At 31.4% G+C, this 20,920-nt stretch overlaps 1 protein-coding gene across 1 annotated transcript in view; it reads left to right on the top strand.

Moving 5' to 3' along the window:
* The first annotated feature begins 2,987 nt into the window (after positions 1–2,987).
* The window catches only part of LOC126780690 (uncharacterized), a 45,195-nt gene continuing 27,262 nt past the window's right edge, over positions 2,988–20,920 (top strand). Inside the window, exons 1-4 of the mRNA XM_050505321.1 lie at positions 2,988–3,171; positions 3,341–3,972; positions 12,497–12,523; positions 13,934–14,059. Coding sequence (XP_050361278.1) covers positions 3,045–3,171; positions 3,341–3,972; positions 12,497–12,523; positions 13,934–14,059 — 912 coding nt within the window. The 5' untranslated portion in view covers positions 2,988–3,044. The remainder of the gene's footprint in view (positions 3,172–3,340; positions 3,973–12,496; positions 12,524–13,933; positions 14,060–20,920) is intronic.

Below are 20,920 nucleotides of genomic sequence, written 5' to 3'. Positions count from 1 at the left end.
TACAAAGTTCAATTTCTTGTTCAAATTGTATGACGCGCACCTCCAATGCTATACTATATTAAGCTGTCAGTATGAATTTGCAATAATTTCGTAATAATAAATTACTTTTGAAATGTTTACCTATATGTAACCATTATTATTATTATATTATATAGTTTTATTATGTATTTTTAATACCAAATAGACAGACAATAACAAAAAAACGTAAAGTGACAACCTGTTAACTTTCCACTGTTGGACTAAGGTCTCCTCTTCCTTTGAGTCTACTTTGGTTGGGAGTTTATTCCAATACGTTGCTCCAATACTGGTTTATAAAATGTAGATTTCCACACGATGTTTTCATTCAAATTTGATTTTCATTCATGAAAATTGTGTGGATCTACCTGGGCATTATCCCGCAATCATCGGTTAAGATTCACTCGCTCTAAACACTAGGCCATCTCGAAAATTGCTAGGAGCGTAGTAACCACGCTTACCTACCGCGGGTTGGTGGATACACACACACTTCGGTTAAGATTTAGCGGGTGTCTAGGTCATTTCTATTCAGACAATAAGAGCATTAACAATTGTGTAAAAGGACGGTTCTGCCTTTAACATGTTCATTACACGTAACATACATACTAAAGATTTTAACATACATACATAATGTCGAAAACCATACACCGTAACTGACAAACACAAGACCGACAAGAAATCAAAAAAGTTTACTTTTCCCAGAAGTACGAGTATCGCGAGCCACGAGCAAATCTTGAACATGCAAAGGCGGCTAATTACTTAGTTTGTTAATTGATATCACAAGTAGAATTATTATTGTAATATTGTTCACAAGAATCGCGGTCTTGATAATAATTATAATATAATATTTTAAAGAAAGTGGGCAATTAAGTATCTACGTTTTAAAAATGTGTCTTTATTTATTGAGAGGAAGATTTTATCTTTTATCTGGATAATGATAGCGTCGTTAAATTTATTTTAAAATAGGTACCTACTCAGGTATAATTTCATCTTCCAGTTTTAACAAATAAATTAGAACAATAATCGTGTGTCAGTATAATACAGATTTTTTAGTTATTGTTACGTTATGAATAACTTCGTACGGGTAAAATAAGGTTTTATTGCAAAATATTCTTTTTCCAATAAGATAATATTATAAACAATCACCCGTACTGACTGAGCTAATTTATAAATCGTACAATTCACCACGTGTTTTTTCCCGCGTTCGTTGACATATATGTAATATTTCTACAAGTAATGGTTCGAACTGCAGAATCTAAAGGCAAATATTTATCGTCTTTGACTTTTTGTAGACATTTTGAAGACCTACAAAATATTTTTGTGTCTGTTAAAATTGTGGCTGCGTTAGCTTCAAAAATACCGTACCGACAATTTTATCTCCGACTAAGTCAGCATATTAAGCTACATCATAAAAAAAATGCAATATATCAATATTCTATGTAGCCTAACTCAATAAATTTAAATAATATTAACATTCCATATCAATTGGATTAGTATTTTTTGCGTAAAACCGGAAAAAAATCAAACAAACAAAATTGACCTCTTTATATTTTTAGTATGAGTTATTAGTTGTGGTCATAGTACTAACAAGACCCATGCATTACTTCTGGCGAGGTCGCTAACATCAAATACAATCTCATACGCTGTAAAATTCTCCAAATATAGTTCCATATAAAGCATTATTATTATATTAAATATTAAAAATGTTTCTTGTATGTAAGAACGAATTAGAATTAACTACCATTTTTTTGCGTGGCTGTCAAAGTCATTCACGTATTCACGCTTCCTATTCCAATGGCACGGGGAGTACCTAAACATAAATAAACGACAAGACCTTGAATGGTGGGTATGTGGTAAGTGTTAATTTTATTATAGATTAATTTATGAAGCTTTTTGTTCTTTGGAAGTAAAATTAAATTAGGTAATAAACGTAGTTAAGTATAATATTTTTGTATTAAATATGAATATATATTTATCAAGAAAAGCTTGTAGTGCATAATATAGCAGAGCTATTAACAAATAGCATAGAATCAATATTCAACCAGCATTTGGCATCAAGCAAGCTACCAAAAAGTTTGCGTACTCTCTTTTCGTACAATGTTATAAAAAACAAACTGCGTCGGTTTATTTATTTGTAATAAAACGTCTTGGATAATTTAAAAAAGTCTGCAAAATCAAATTAAAGTATTTTTAATGTCACAAAGACTATCATATAAACAAAGTGCGTACATTGAAATCGTTTCATCACGATAATTCGTGTTCATGTAAGATATTGTTTTACTGGGAATTTCATTAAGAATTCAATGCGGGCGGCGAGTAGGTATACCTTAACATTAGACCGTATACATGTGGCACTTCTTGAAATATGCAAAAAGAATTAACATTTCAGATACAACGATAAATCACTATCGTTCATTTTTCCATAAGTATTTTTTTATATAATATAATTATAAATAGTTCAATGTACTTAAGTAAGTACCTATAATATTTGTCAGTGAAAACATTATTTTTTTTTATATATTATAAAAAATACTGTACATTGTTTCTTAAATAAAGTATAATATTTTATTAAAATGTAATTATATGTTGTAATTATTTAAAATAAAACATATGTGCAAATATTTATAAAATATCTTAAAAATCGTTATTCACATCGTTATACGTTATATATATTTTTTATATTTAAGAACTAATAACTATGCAGCTTGTACCGTTAAATCTAATGCGTTCCATTACAAACAAAACTTAATAAATTGATTTCATTATTAAAATATATAATTCATATTGAAATATTTATTATAGTGATAATTTCAAATTTTTATCAAATCATTTATTGCGATATATTTTATCTTCCTTTTCTCACTCAACTTACTAGTCATACTATTTTCTATTAAAAGATTCCTCGTAACGCCACAAACGTATAATGAAACGCAGCTAGTTAACGAAACTCCTACATTGTTTTGACGTTTACAGTTTTGCTCACAAAGTTTTGATACCTTTTACTGTGATTCATGTGAATTGATATCAGAATGTCGCCTCCGGCTGAATTAAGTTTTGACGAAATACTGAAGTTTATGTTGGCTCACAACGGTAAAGTCACAAACCATGAATTAGTTAAACATTTCAAAGTGTTTTTAATGAATCCTGACATGCGAGGTGAGTGAAAATAATTTGATAACACTGTACGTTGAACTTTGTGTTAGGTTATGCAAACTTCATACTTATTATAATAGAAATACAGTATATCTTACTTGACCTTGGTTAACAAAAGTATATATATTTTTCTAAACCTTGATTTAACATTTAATTCTAAATATCTTTGTAGATGAAGCCAGAAATACATTCAAAAAACATGTCAATGCACTGGCAATTATTAAAAACCAAAATAACGAAAAATGGTTAATATTAAAAAAGAAATATATGAATAATAGTCCTAAAGAAAATGAAGAGATTGTTGAAAATAAGATGTCAGAGCCACCAGTTGTGACTTCAAATGAAAGTGTAGAATTAGAAGATAATAATAGTCAACCACCCTATCGTCCACCACCACCTCTACAACTTAACCAAGATTTTAGTATACTGGCAAATATCATACAAGACACAACAATTCATGCTCCCAAACCTCCGGTAGATATACCCCTAAGCGCGAGCAAAGAAAGTCTAACATTAACCGATGAGATTCCTCCAAAAGTTCACCCGAGAAGAAAGTCTACTGAAAGAACAATTATAGAGAAGAGGACAAGTATACCGAGCTTGAATTCAGATCAACGTATGTCGATTCAGAATGAGGACACCTCAGATATAAGTGAGGCATCTACACTGACGTCATCCCGCAGTGAAAGCATGCTCGTTGAGAGTGAACAGAAAATATCAGTAAAGGAGCGAAAGCAAATGTTTAACAGAATGGCGTCAGAAAGTGATGTGATCAAGTCTCAAAAACTCAGCTTTAATAACTCGGTAAGTTATAGACTTATATCAAAAAACAATAATATAATCATTTTATATAAATTTATTATTTTTTTTTTAATTTTTTAATTTAAATATGTTGTTTTAAATATGAAAATGTAAATCAAAACAAAAATAACTAAGTACTTTCATAATTTTGAATAACTCATTAATACAATGTTAATTATGATTAATAATTCCTTTCTCATAAAGACAGTTAGTCCTTCATGGTCATCTATATCAAATTTACATTGTGAATTCTTCTAACACAATAATAGTTGAGTGGTTTCATCAAAAAATATCGTAATTATCACAATTATAAATAGTCTTATATGAAATTGTGACTTTTGATGGGAAATTTGATCTAAAGGAGTTATGATAATTGTTTGAATTATATATATTTTTTAGTCTCGATATATGAAGCATGTTATAAAATTATATAAAGGATTTAACACGAGGTACAATTTGAGTTTTACTTTACACTGAAATATTAGTCATAGTTAATTTTAAAATCTCCAACCAGAGTTTGGCTTTAATTTTAATTAAAGGAGACCTGTAGTCTGCTGGTTAAAAATCTAATTCAACCTCAAAGTTATAATGAATAAACACACATTCATTAATATAGAATTAATAATGATGTAATTAACCTAATAAATAAAATAGAAGTAAAAGTAATGTCTAAAAGAGATATTAGATTTTTTTTAAATAAAAAAATATTAGAAGAAATTACTCTAGGTTTTACTGAGAAATAATTAAATCTTTTTCAAAAATTAAATAACACCTCTTTGAATACTATTTAAATTATATATCCTATAAATGGAAATTAATAAATACCAACTCTACACTTCCTTATCAACTGCATAATCTTGTATTGAGTTAGGAAGATATAGGCAATATTAATTCAAATGTTACGGTCAATATTCTAATTAAACTTAGTAAATTAGTTAAAGGGGAATATGAAATAAAATTCTATTTCCTTATATACCTTCAATTTAAAAAAGAAGTTATAATATGTAAATAGATCACGGAATTAGGTAATTTATTTGTACATTAGTTGTGGTATGTTAAAGAAACATTTTAATAATAACTTTTTAATGACAGCTTGGAGTATAGTTTTTAGTTTTATTTTTCATTTAGCACCAATCTTAAGATGCATTATAAATACATAAAAATTCATAAGGGTTTGTCCGGATTTAAACCAGCAACCTTTGGTTAAGGTTCAAACCACTGTGTGCAAACCACTTGCTTGTCGCCTTAAGCTGTTGTCAATATTTATGCATATGATTGTTCAGTATGCTCTGTTTAATAAATAAAAAACAGGCAGTCATAAGGACTGCCGATAGAAGTGAAAACTTGAAACTGTTAAATATATTTGTCCAATTTCCACATATATTGGCACTCCAAGTAATAATCCTATCCCTTTTTATTATGCAGCTTTCTATTCATCAAAATACACAGTATGTCACAAACTCGATACAAAATATTAATACAATCATTCATTATTATTTTAATTAAATTAGCTCATTAATTTCCACAATACTTAACTTATTTTTAATTTCAACGATTTCATTATAATAGCATTAGTATGTCGGTGAAGCGAGGACACGAATATAACCCCTACGATTAACCAGCGCAACGCGCCTAATAAACTTTTCACTTCAATAATTTATTTTAAAATACATACATTATTGACATATATATTAATTTGCGTTGAATTAAACTGACACGAATATTTGAACAAATATATAAATAACAATACCTTAATAACGTTCAATCAAGTTTCATATTCTTATACTTGTACATGAAAATAACATCCTATTAGGTATCGACATAAAAAATATTTTTTCTATTATTATCAAATTAATTGTTTTAAAAAGAGACGCATCTTTTTGAACATGCAATATAATTACAAAGGTATTAATGAAGCTACATAAAAACTTTAAATATAGTTACAAATATAAAGATTTATTAAACTCTACATGGTTTGAAGGGTGAGTGAGCCAGTGTAATTACAGGCACAAGGGATATAACATCTATTTCCCAAGGTTGGTGGCGCATTGGCTATGTAAGCGATGGTTGACATTTCTTACAATGCCATTGTCTAAGGGTGTTTGGTGACCACCATCAGGTGGCCCATTTGCTCGTCCGCCTTCCTATTCTATAAAAAAAAAAAAAAAAAACAAAAAACATACTTTAGTATTTTAAAATTGGATTATTCTACTCAGCTTGCTATTGCTATTGGTTTAAAATTGAGTCCTAAGTTATTGTCGTTCAGGGGAAAATTTGAATAATAGTTATTTTTAATTTTTTTAATATATTCCTGAAATTCTAAAATAAAGTGAATGTGAACAATGTACATCATAGATTTCGTTGTTTCATCATCGGTTAAGTACAGGACATAATTGAATACCGGTTCCAGACATTACATCATGTCCTGAGACATTTATTGTTGTTTCAAATCGCTGTATGATTTGTAATTTAAAAGTAATTAATTTAGCAATACATGTAATTTATCGTAACATAATTATTATACGTAATCAAATAATATAATATAATTACCGGTTTTTTGATTGATTACTTTAATCGATAAATAAACAAATCAAAATATATTTAATTTAAGTAGATTCATAAAACTTTTTTTTATTTAACGTCTCACAGGATTAAAAATGTAAAGTTCGGAATTTAGATTCTGTCGAGACGATTCACGAAGACTCAGTGATACACGCAGTCGTCATAATAGTGTAACATAACGAAATGATTGTCTTCTAACATATGTAACTGAAGAATAAAAACCCTTCCGTGATCCAAAAGTCAAGATGTTTCCAACTCAAAGTCACTAATCGTCAGTTAAATTGGGCACCTTGTTACTTATACTATACTATTTACTTACCTAATTATTACCGGAGTGAGGTAATTATAGATATTTTGGGGACTTCAATCGAGGGTCAAAACACCTGTTTGCCGGCTGTGGTCGAATAATTTAAGGCATAACAACGTGATAAGTGACATTGTGTTCGCGATAAACTTTGTTGGTTTTATGATTCAACATCGTAACTTGTTCTTCGTATTCAATGCGGAGTCGAATTGTTTCGAACAAAGGTATCGTAGTATTGTTATGGGAATATTATGTATTTTTTTAAATTCTTCTTTAAATGCCTTATGTCTCGCATATTGTAACTCATTTATCGTTGTATAATTGGGTCTCATTAAAAAAATCTAAATGCATCGATCTTTATTCAAGTTTCGTTCACTGTTTATTTCAAGCATTTATAATTTAACGCGTTCAGGTATTTTAAAATTAACTTGTGTTTCGAGTCGCGTGTAATCTATAATTACGCGGATAATTCCATTATTATTATAAACTACATCATAATTTGTACTCGATGACACTGTTGTTTCACTATTAACCGTCTATAAACATTCCATTATCAAGATGGCCCCTTATAAATATTAAATAATATTCCGGCTTTGAGCAACTGCAAAGGGCAACTGTAAATTATTAAAATAAAACTATGAATATCGTTATCTGTTCTAATAAAACTCTTTTGAATAATAAAATGTTGCGTTGTAGTAAACGTTGCCTCTCCGTCGACACCTGGCGCAGCTAATTGAATTGTAAAACCTTCGTCATGACCCTTTGGCGGTCAAAATGACGTGAATTTGATTATTATCGACAGTTCATTTTTCGTGATCGCGCCGGGATATCGGAAAGGTGAACTAAATTGCTAAATACACGCCTCGAACGATATTCGAAAAGCACTCCGGAAACAAGCCCATTATTTTGTTGATAAGATATTCTATTAAAAACGTGACAAATTGTGGCTTTACAATATCATAAACATTAAGCTAGCCCATAGAGCGCTAAATAATACATCACTACACCCAAAGGGCACATTTAAAAATAACCGAAGAGGGATGTTCATTGCGAAAACAAAAATTTTATATAATAAATAATTTTGGCTCGCACGAATGGAACACCCCCTGTGAGGGTAGCTTACAATGCAAACAACAAAAGCTCCTAATGACAAATATTAGGCCGCGACGCGTACGCCTCCAGCACCTAATGGACTTTACAATTGCTTTATACAACGTACGCCACGATGTTGCCTATTAAGAGGATGAGAGCATGCATTAACCCGCTGTAAAAACACATTTTTGTTTGAATTAACATACCGATGTTAAAACTAAACTATTTTAACCTTTACAACATATCAGAAATGATTCCAGTAGCAATATATAATCAGTATATCCGTCACACAATAATAAATCAACGTTAATAATAATCAGGCTTTCTAACAATTAGTGCAGCACTTACAAATGTTCAAACAAGATCGACACGAGTTTCGGTATATCGATATTCACTTACGTTTGACGCGGAAGCTAATAAATTATAAACAATTCTCACTAATATGCCACATTGCCACCCGGCCGAGCGAGATCCTGACACATAAATCAAAACTAAAATAGACCGTCGACGGTCGCTTCCGCTCTTCAATTGGAATACTTAAGAAAAATTAATCCACAAAGATTTTATGAAAGTGCAGTCTTTTTTCATTCTGCTATAAAAGGATACTTTAAGATCTGAGAGTTAAACTTAAAGTTTTTATCCGCTTCCTTTGAATGAGTCAATTACAATATCAACTACATTATCGCATAAAGGCTAATTAAATTACAATGAATTAATATTTATTCTGCTTTTTCTAATTGTGATTGATACCGTACAGTATTTGTCAATGCACTTTGGTTTGATTTGAACATTGATAGGGATAACAATTTAGTTTAATGAAATTGCACGCCCGGAGTAACGTCCCAAATGAATATTGCGCTATCAATACAACACTGTTTAAAGTCAATATTACAATCATTATTCATGATGCATAGTGTATTGAATAGCGGCTCGTGACTGGTAAATTGTCTGAACACAGTTATTGTCGTGTGACTCCTCACGCACGTGTCCCATTAGTGTTTCGAAAAGGTCATGCGTATTGACCACATGGGTGTTTTGGGATTTTTGAACGTTAGGAAATGTTATTGCTGTTTTTTTCAATTTAAAATTAGAAAGGCAGACGGGCAAATTAGCCAGCTGATAGTAAGTGGTCCCGACATTACACACTTTTCTAAATATATTAACCGTTTCGTATATTGTCAATTTGTCACCGCCAACCATGGTTACTGAGATGTTATGTCCTTTGTGCCTGTAATTATTCCAGCTCAATCATCATTCAAACCACAACTCAGAGTACTGCTGTTTGGCGTTAGATTAATTGATGTGTAGTTAATACCCATCCAGTCGGATATGCAAAAAGACCCGCCGGTATTTTTCGATATACTGTGATCTAAAATAAAAATATTCTATAGGAAAGTATTTTTGTAAGCACTTTTGAATCGTCATGTTGAAGGATCGAATTGAACTGACTAGTATATGTATGTTTCATATGAAAATACGAACCAAATCAAAACTCAATGCTTTTTCCTAACTTACATTCCCATTCCACGTTTGTCAGTGAAGCGATTCCACACATCATTTAAAATGGACACATTACTACTCTAGATATCTTCTCCAGTATTGACTATCTAATCGGAAACTTTGATCGTTATTTTAAAACAAAAGTAGCTAGTTTAATCTTACGGTTTTAAAGCTTCTGCTAAGTGAGTGCTTAACGCGAAATTCAATTTGTTTTTAGTATCTTAGCACTAAGTGGACCTTTTTATTACCACCGTCATCACATCTCATGTTTAATTTTGCGTCAGTTAATAAGATTAAATGTTTGAAGATTTTATCCTCCTTTTGAGGAATCGGAGCAAGCTTGATGACAACAAAAAACCACGTGAAACGACTTCATTTCAATCAGATTTAATTATCATATTGATTTTATTTAACATAATCTGGTTCTTTGTAGCTATGTCTCGTTCTTAAAATTGTGACACAAATAAAGTTTGCAATGATGTAATAATGTAATAATACTAATATAGTAAATAAATCGTAAAACCTGCGCCAAGTGCAAGGACTCCTTTGAATATGCTCAACTATCTATATATATATTGGTCTATTGTTCGATTAATTAGCAAACTGTATTACTAAAACCATTAAGAGGTTGGTGAAAATAAGCATCGTTTTAAGTAACGCCGTCGTCGTTTTGAACAAACTCATGATAGTTGTTATGCACGATGCGAGAGATAAGCGATCACGGTCCGCTGCGAGCTGGCAGGAAAATATGTCCGATTTCATTGTTCTCTCTCTGCTATTCGGCTCTGAGAATCACTTGCAGCCATCAACAACGCGGATGCCACAATCAACGAGCCTTGTCGATTCGATGGAAATAGGAACAGGCGAATTAGCTGCTATTGAAAGATAAAAGATGTAATATGCTTGGCGTGAAATACAATTGAATTCTAACATCGATCTTTTCGCATCGGGTGAAACGAAAAAATGTTTCGCCACACTCGCACGATGATTGATGCAAAGTAACGCACAAGAAATTGGAAAGTTTGTTTTTTCTTAAACTAAATATTTTTTGTGGTTGCAAACCTTTTCATGGGCTTATCTTATGCAAGGATTTTGTCTATTTTTATCTATAATGAAGCATGTTCAACAAAATCAATCTTATGATCCCTTGTTTGTGATTAGTCATATATGAATGTTGTCGTTTCAGCTTATCTTGTTTTTATACGTTGTGGTAACCATTAGATCGTTTCTTATTTTACGCGTTTATATTATGAGTAAATTTCCGATTTATTTTTAAGAATAAATCTTATTAAAATTATATTACTTATTCTTACTCAACGCCGAAAACATTTTTACTAAAATCTGTAATGTAATGTGTGTCTTTTGTGAAAGTTGTAAATATATTAACTTTATCGTTTTTAATTTCCCAGTCACTTTTAAATAATAATAAGTAGTTTTTCGCCTGTGGTTATTCAATTACAAACACTTCACGAAGTCTATCACAATATCATAAAATTTCGGTAACGTATTCTCAATAAATCCCGATAAACAAATTTCCAGCGGCGACAAGTCAGCTAGTATAATGAGCAACGCTGGATGGCATGATGTGTATCGATCGTACCGTGCCGTCGCCACCATAATGTGGCTTCGCACACCCTGATGCGGCCGACGTCCTGCGGCGAGGCACGCACGCCGGGTCCCTACGGCGACGCACTGGCGTCTCTTGACTCCTTTCAATACATTCGAGTTTCTTTCTCTCGTAAATTTTAAGTCACTACACTTTGTCTTTTACATTATGTATGTAGTTCTATATTTACAATTCAACTCTAATTTACACATTATAAAATGATGTTGATCATTATTCTTGAATATTTTTCAATTAATTTAATGAAATGAAACAGTTTATTTTTAAATTATATTTCATTTTACATTATACAGTGTATCTTATTTACAGGATTTTGTACGTCATCTAGTGTACATAAATTGATATTAGCGTTTAATTGCAACGTTGTATAATCCTGATTTATTCGTTAATCGGCTAGATTTGTTGTATGATAGCACGGTATGTAGTGAGCTGTTATGTAGGTGCTACAAATCAGTCTTGTAACCATTTATTGAGGCAATCTCAGTTTACGCACGCTCATAAAATTTCTCAAGTAAGACCAATAGGATCAAAAGTATTCTAGTCCTCGAGTACATTTCAGACGTAATTAATTATATTACACCTAAAGTAGTAGATGATTATATTTGATCATAAATTATATTAAAATCGTATCACAATTTTAAAATATTCTTAAGCAATCATTATTGATAATAGTCTCAAAGAGAATTGACAGTATTACTTCGTCGTTAATTGTCGTTATCGCGGAACCCAAAAAACCGGCAACGTACAAACTTAATCTTCTTATTAAATCAAACACATCACATTAAGGATGTTATCTTGTCAATATTGAAGTCCCTAACAGTGAGGGCAATAGTGTAGACATAAATATGAAACGACAGGTGGTAAAGTGGTCATGCTGAGCAACGCACGCCCGGACTCGCATAACCGAATGTAGCTATATCAATCAACTCACGTTTAAATTTGTACTTTAAATCAATGACAATAGAATCTATAGTCAAATTTCCCAAGTTTAGGTCTTTATGACTCTCCGTCCTCTTCTTCAATCGCAACGCAAGCCTGAAGACGGGAGAATTCGAATTTATTGACCATTAATTCAAAATATTATTTTCACAATATAAGTACTCATTTATTAATTTTGAAATATTAGGTTCCGATTAATTTATATGTGTCTTTAAGATATTTATTATGTATGTAAATATCGTCTTTATTTATAATCCTAATCTTTTGTTTTCAGCGCAGTAAGTTTATTTCATTTATTTGATTGTCTTCAAGTAGTTAGTATAAAGAGTATATGATAAGTTTAAACTGTTTCGTTTTCTGCAATATTTGCAGACTTATAAATTTTTTTTAAATATATTATGTTTTCAAATTATTTAATCGTTACGAAATAAACCCATTATTTCTAAACATTTTTTTCGTCTCAATTATTAAATTAGATTTTAAAATATATATATATTTTTTTTCAGAATGTCGACGAAGATGATAGAGCGTCGGTAAGTAAATAATGAATATATTTATGTAATAACTAGCTTTAAAAGCCGCGAATTCGCCCACGGAAACGTAATAAAACACTAATATAAGCGGGTTTTTTAGGGCGACACGCTTAACCATTTCCTCAAATTTATACGACCGTGTTTATATTTTTGCTTTATACCCGTCTGGGTAGATACCACCCACTTATTACTTATTTTACCAAACAGCACTATTTACTGTTTTATTCCGGTTTGAGGATTGAGTGACCCAGTGCACCTAAAGGTGCAAATATTATCTTAGTTCCCAATGTTGGTAGCGCATTGGCCATGAACATTTTTTTTATAGAATAGGAAGGCGGACGAGCATTTGGGCCACCTGATGGTAAGTGGTCACCAACACCCATAGACATTGGCATGTAAGAAAGGTTAACCATCGCTTACATCACCAATGCGCCACCAACCTTGGGAACTAACCTTACCACTTCAATGTCTATTATATAAGGGCGGCGGTGACGATTAGTTACCCAATTTCCTAGACCGTCTACTTACAATAAATAAATAAAAAACTGAGCGGCTCAATGAGATGGAATAGAAAAAGCGAGTATAGCGCCGCATTGAATTCAGAATTTAGCAAAATCCCTTCTTAGTGATCTCCAATGATCATGTTTCTACATCTGGCTTAGGCTCTTTTGATTGTCAGCCGGGACATTGATAAATACACGGATTTGAAGTGCCGAAAATATCGTTTAAAACATATTAATTTGTCACTGCGTGTAATAATTATAGTTTACCAGAAAAAAATAATTAAAAGTGATATTAATAACTTCATTTTCTTTGTTAACCTAATAATTACAAAAAGAAAAGATTGTTTAAAACATGTTTCTTTAGCGTTAAAATAAATAGCGAACATTAGTGTTACATTCGTGTAAAAATGTTCTTTCATTTCAGTTACAGAACGAACAAACAAATAGAATTGATAACATTCACTCACGCTACTAACAAAGAATTAATATTTACACTTGAAAATGTTTACAAATTAAATCTGAGTGCTCTTGACACCCTGAAATACGCTTTTATGGAGTTGAAGCTCTTTAAATATATATTATTTATTAAAATGTACATTTCGATACTTGTGAAAATATGAAATTTCGGTTTAAATGGTAAAAAAAAACATTTAATTCCATATAAAAATTCAAACAGATTTTATTAATTTATATTTATCATACGTCACAAAAATTATGTATTTTATAAAATATAATTTTATATGGTATATAAAAGAATGATCTGAAGTATTTTTTTTAATCTGCGCTAGAATCTTTTATTTTTTATTATAGATTATGATACATTTTCAATTAAAATATATATATAAATATGATATTCATTGAATTTAGTAAATTATTCTCGACTTTTAAAATTTTCAATTTGTTATAGCTGGAACACAAAGAAACGGGACCATTAGATTCGAAGCAAAAGCAATGGATACTTTGCGCAGCGCGGGGCGAGTACCACACCCTCGCCAAAATGTGCAAAGAAAATTCTAAACTAGTTCGTACTAAGGTAAGCTTGTATATTTAACTCTTTATCCAGTAGAAACTACAGCATGCATCAAATTATATCCACTTTTTACGAGCTGCTTATTAATTATTTTCATTCGTTGAAATTTATGGTCTTGAGTAACGTCAAATAGTTGTAAAAGGGCTTTTGTAAATAACATATCGTCCAAACCTATTATATAACAATGATTATTATTATAAAAATAATTATAAAAATAAATATATAATAGTAGATATTACGTAATTAGCAATTAAACAAAACTTTTAAACTTCTAAACTTTTACATACACCAAAAATTAAACATCGCCAAGTAACCACTTAAAGTTTGCATCAATACAGTGCAAACAAACAAAAAAAAAAAACGGGAGAGATTTCCAGAAAAAAAGTGATAAACGTTAACGGATGTAGTGGTCTCATCCTGAGTTGTTAGGCGTTAGTTAGCGCCGAACCAGAGCATGTGTCCAAAAGGTGTGCGTCTAATTGGGAAGGTCTCGGCGCCGGCCCGCGCCCCCCGCATGCTATCTTGACGTATCTCCGGACGTCCCTTGTTTTATTTTACGAGCCATATCTCAAGTCCCTTTTTTTCAACTATTGTTTATGCTTACGCGCACTTGATATATATATGTCATATAACTTGAGTATCGCTAATTCCTTGCTGATCGATGGTTCGATTTACATTTGTTTTAACTGTAACCTCAGGGGTTTAGTTTTGTCGAAATTATTTATCGTTTTTATATATTTTTTATTAGATCTATCAAATACAACAATACGATAAAAATGTCTAGTATAACTATTTTACTGAAGTTCTTTATTAAATAGAGTGTTTATGATCGTTTATCAAAAACATCCATTATCCATTATAATTTACGTTTGCTTAAGGCCTTCATTTGAGCATTTAGGCCAGGGTTCGAGTGCATTACTTTTATTGTATACGCAATAAAAACTGTAATGATAGCGTTCTCTTTTATTGATTCGTTGTAAATCAAGTCCCAGAGCGATTGGATTTGAATTTTATTGGCATCCTCGAGGATATGTGAATTGTTTTTAAGTAAAGTTAATTAGAGTCACGAGATTGTCTCTTAGTGCACTTGCTATTTGACTGAAGTTGATTTATAAATATCTCTTCCTGCGATTTCTATCGCGGTATCTTTATTTTTTGCTATTGTTTTTTTTTATTAAACTTTTAGTATCTGCAAATAAATCTATTCCATTGTAAATAGCTTTAAAGATGAATTTAAATGGTTCTACGTCTGACTTAGTACGAGTGGTTATAAAACTAGTATTTTAAAAGTCATTAAACTCGAAGGAAGTAACGCGAAGCGGTAGAAAAAGGTAAGTTAAGTTGTAACGTGTTTACTTAAAACATTTTTAAATATCTAAAGCTATTGCTTCGACGAAACGTTAGAATTTTTGCTTTATGACACATAAAACATTTGTTTCAGCTTCACCTTGTTAGAGCGACTCGGACCAGTCAATTATTATTCACTGTATTATTTCGAATTTGTCTCCAATTAGTCCGTCACCGAGTCTATCGGTTATAACATCTGCTTTGAAATTTCGTGCGGTTGTTTTCATTTTCTCTTATCCGACTAATAAAGCAACAGTAAATATTGTCAGACAGTATGTAACACGTGTTTGCTACTAAGGCACGATGGTTGACATTTGTCGTCTCACCAATAAAAAACACTTTGATGATTATTTTCGTATTTGCCCTACTCGATGATAGAATTATCGATTTGTGGAAATGTCTTTGTGTGCGTGTCTCTACTACATTTTTTATTATATGATCCGCTTGTATCTCTTAGAAATGAGACACTTAAATATGTCATCGTTGCTTCCTATCTAAAGAGCTCTGATATTTATTAATTGAGTAAAGACCGCCCGCGGGGACGCCCAGCTCCGTTTCCGAGTCTTTGGAATTCTTTAAATTATCGATGTTCGACTTTTTGAATTGATCGATTATCATTTTTATCCAATGGTTTTCTAGTCGAATTTAATATTTAAAATTGTTTATAATCCATTGACTTGCATTTTATTTTTTAATATACATGACATTCGTTGGTAAAAATGAATTTGTATAAAATGAAAATAACATAAAAAAATTGCTTTATGAAAAATAATATTGGTGTTGACAAACAAAGCCGCTACTTCTCGGCAATATACGTCGTAGCGGCAAAATATTTATAAATATTTATTGTACACTCTTTCATTACCAACATCATATTAATTGACAACGTATGTACGTTCGTAACAAATTTTACATTTGGTCCAAAAGCGTAATTTACGCTTCACGATGTCGTTAATAATAAAATTACCATTTTCTTTTTCCACTAAAAACATTTTAGTAAATGAACATATTTTTCAACAGCACAGCATTTAATGATCGTGCATCCGAGTTGCTGTGACAAAAAATATGTATAACAGGTAAAATAGAAAAATCTCCAGGAATGTGAAATTAATCCATTCTAGATAAGGATATATTGCGATTTTTTTTTTACCGAACCCTTGAAACAAAATACTCTCATATTACAAATAAGATAACACGATTCAAGATAAAATCTTTTTGCTGCGTCTGAGTCAGTGGTAATGACCATGGTCGTTTTTATAGACGGCAATTCTTTAAAAAAAAAGTTCGTATTTGATTTGTCGATGTTTTAAAGGATGAATCGGATTTATTTAATTATTCCTTAACGGGCATGTAATTGTGTTGATGAAGGTTTGTTTAGTCAATAAACCGTTGGAGAGCCTCTTGTTATTATTTGTGATTTACGACTGTCCGTTTAGGGTTAGACTAGGGCTACCATTACAAACGAATGATATTTTTAATCAACAAGTAATAAATGCTCATGAATTAATTTGATTTTTATTTATTACATCATTCATGTTTGTTAAACTTTTTCCTATGACTGTTTTGTCAAAATTTGTAGTAGTAGATATTCTTTTGTGTTTTTAAAATACTAACAAAAGGAAAAAAAAACATATTATATTTTAAAATATGATTAAACATTGCGATGTGACAGAATTTGAATTCTTATTTGCCCTAATTAATGATAGATTAATTTTACTTGTTTAGTGACTAATTGACCAAATAATAATCCGCAGGAATGATTTGTACGTTTTAAATTTTGTGTATAAACGTTAAGACTGAAAATTATACAAGATCTATCTGTAAACTTTTCCAGGTTTCCTTGAAAAGTATATATATAGCTAATAGAAAAATATGGTAAAGAGTTGATTTAAAATATAATTTCGTCGCTAACCCAATCGACAACCCTATCAGAAAACTGATCCTCAAATCGCATATAAGTTAAAAAATTCAATTAACGCGAACGTTGTAATCATTAAAAAATAATTCTTAAAAGTACTAAGCATAACAATGAAAATTTATGTTCGGAATAAGTACAAACATTCAAGTAATCAGGAAATATTTGAATTAATTATGGACATAGATTGTAATTAAAACTAATATTTATATGCTAAACGAAACAGCGCTTCTAAATTTTACGATCAAACGATAGCCCATTGTTTTATTTTCCTTGTTACTTTAGTTTAGTAAAATTTAATTCAATCCGCCATGTATACCAAATTACCACTGTATGATAATTCTATTAAGGTTATTGATGCGAATCGTGTCTTATACACGAGCCGTAAATGTTTGAATAAATAGTTGCTCCTCCGTTTAATAGAATACCAAAGACGAAAAAAAGAGAAGTTATTATATTTTAACCGAAATAATGTAAAAAAAAAATATCTGAACGCTAGTCCAAAATAAAGTCTAGCCGACATTAAATCTCTCCAATATTAAAACCCAATTAGTCTCACCCACAGTCCGTGTTAATATGAATAACTATTTGGCCATTTTTACACACGTGGCCTCGCTTAGACGCCGGGATACGATTTCAAAGTAAAAAATTATTTCCAAACATTCGTCTAATATTTCGGCTGCACGCCCTATTAACGCCCAGTCGACTGTGGGAGTATCGTCGCGGTAAGCAGTTTATGCAGTGATTTATTTCTGCACGCTGCACGCATCCACACCGCTGACATCTTTTGCTCTAATTAAGACAGTCATTTTCCTTACTGATTTATATCCTTTAATGGAAAGATAACCAATTACCGTACTCGTTTTATGTCAGCAATAGACTATTTCCACATTATTATTGTTATTAATATGCTATTATTCAATGTAAATATAGCCGACTCGAAGATTTATTATTTTATATGTCTGTTTATGGTAAAAACAGCCATAATTAGATTGAGTTTGGATTTATTTATTTTATAAGGATTAGAAAGTTATATTTGAATAATCGCAGTTAATACTTATAACGCCATAGATCTCTCATCAAAGTTCCATGAAAATGCATAAAAACGCTCATTTAAAATCTGATTCCGATGCTGAGCCCTTTTGTTCCGCTTGCCTGTTACCCCGGGTAGTCGAGCACGACCCGAACTTTGTTGTATTGTTGTAGATTTTTTGTCGTTTACAATGGCTGTGCTAACTCTTCGAATATTGCCGGCGCCAAGTCGATGCAACATGAGATTTACGCGCCTCATTTGACTCGACTCTGGATGTTTATGTGTTTGACATAGCCCGAAAAAATGGGCTATTAAGAAGTCGAGATTTGTATTTCTTAGTTATTGAACAACACACTTTCTTAGGACATTTCATTTAACTGCAAATCGATATATATATATACATTGATTTGAACACAAACCTAACAAAAAATAACACAAACGCTAATAGGTAATTTTATTTTTAAGCCGAGATGGCCCAGTGGTTAGAACACATGAATCTTAACCGATGATCGTGGATTCAAACCCGGGCAAGCACCACTGAATTTTCATGTGCTTAATTTGTGTTTATATTCATCTCGTGCATGACGATGAAGGAAAGTATCGTGAGGAAACATGCAAGTTTCCTCACTATGTGTCAAATTTCACTAAATTTCTACCACATGTGTATTCTACCAACTCGCACAATGCGAATGCTCCAATGGAGCAGCGTGGTGGAATAAACTCCAAACCGTCTCCTCAAAAAAAAAGAATAGGAGGCCTTAGCCCAACAGTGGGACATTCACAGGCTGTTACTGTTAAAATAGGTATATTTAAAGTTTTCGTTCAATCTAGTTAAAATATAAAACACAAAGTTAATATTTTCGTGTGTACATATAAAACGAAGTGGCTATCACTTAAACATTGACAAGAAAAAAAAAACAAATTGTAAAACAATGAAACTAGATTACGTATCCGTTTAAACGGGGGGTCTCGGACACGATCTAGGCGCGTAGCATAAGGCACTTGCGCGTGAGTGCAAGTCATTGCCACAATAAGTGATTTCCAACACGGTGACGATGCAATATTGTAATAGTTGTTTGTTTAGTGGCTCTACCTTACCCGTGTATCGACCTAATCATATATGCCGAGTTTTGTTTTTATACCGACGTTTTATTAAAGAGTTCATGGGTGTGTTATGTTAGCTACAATCAAATTTGAAAATAGACAGGTTAGCGTTCTCATTGCCTTCGTAATTTAGTTTCTGGCGCCAACGTCGAGGTGTTGGCAGTGCCCGATTGAAACTTATTTATTTGAAGCTATTGTTGCTTTTATTATGACCGTTTAATAGTCACCGACCCTTGTATTTGTTTAGAGGTTCCGTTCTGATATTTCCTTTTTTTTCTTTCGTCTCCGATTTATTTATTTTTTCTTGAGAGGAATCGTTCATATTTAAATATTCTTTCTATATTTATAATATTATATTTATAATAAGAAAATATTGAATAAAAAAAACTGTTTTTATTTTAAATTTAAAAATATATTTAAGTGAATTTAAATATAGAAACGTATAAACTAAACAACAAATGTCAGTATTTTTAGCGCGCTTTGACACGAGAATTAGGAGAGTGCATCTTGATAACCTTACAGCTTCGGAACAAGCTTAGTTGCTTTCGTAAACATGACTGTCAAAGTTTTGAACTGAACAATTCTTTTGTAGCGTCCTCATCATTTTATAATGTCCATAAGATTTTATGCAGTTAAAGGTGGCAAGAAACCTGTTCTAAATGTTTGAATTTCCAACGATTTTTTTTCCAGGATAAAAAAGGAGTACGCTTGTAGTGTCCGATTTATGTTCTTTCCGAAAGGATTTTCATGTGGGTGTAACTCCGGCCTTCGGTGCTTGCTTGTCACTTCGGAATGGGGGATAAATACAGTTCGAAGCGACTTTGGATTTGTGTTTCGTGCAAATTAGCGTCGGCCGTTAAAATTCTAGAAACATCTTTTTTTAAATTAAACTGTTCCATTAGTATTCGATTAAAACGCTTATTGAATCGATTTTAATATTGATTTATTATCATTAGTTAAATAAACATATAGAAAATTTAATTTAATTTAAAATTAGCATAAATAGTATTAAACCAATAGTTGTATAAAGAAACAACCAAGAAAAAATTACACCAAGTAGATATTGGTATAGAGCTGGGTTTGTTATTGCGAAACATGAAAGCAAGCTGCTTTATATACACCAAGAAAGGGATAATGAGGGCGGACGAGCCGTCACTCAAACGATTTGTGATCGCATGACAAACTACCGTCGTCTAATACATGCTAATCTTAACCTAGCTCGAATTCGGGTCATAATAACTGACCATAAAACTTATTATGCAAAAAACTTAATAATTATATATTCGTTCTAAAATTTAATGGCGTTTTATATCCAGGATATTTTCTAATATATATTTAATCCTTATTGAATACTTCAAGTGATTACAATCTTATGATAATTTAAATAGCGGCTGAGCGTTGTCATGTTAGGAAAAGTAATATTCATTTACACATTTGATGTTCAGGTACGTACATACATATCACA

The sequence above is a fragment of the Nymphalis io genome, chromosome Z (assembly GCF_905147045.1).
Source record: "Nymphalis io chromosome Z, ilAglIoxx1.1, whole genome shotgun sequence".
Taxonomy (NCBI): domain Eukaryota; kingdom Metazoa; phylum Arthropoda; class Insecta; order Lepidoptera; family Nymphalidae; genus Nymphalis; species Nymphalis io.
The sequence above is the reverse complement of the archived record's forward strand: the minus strand, read 5'-3'. Positions and strand labels throughout refer to the sequence as shown.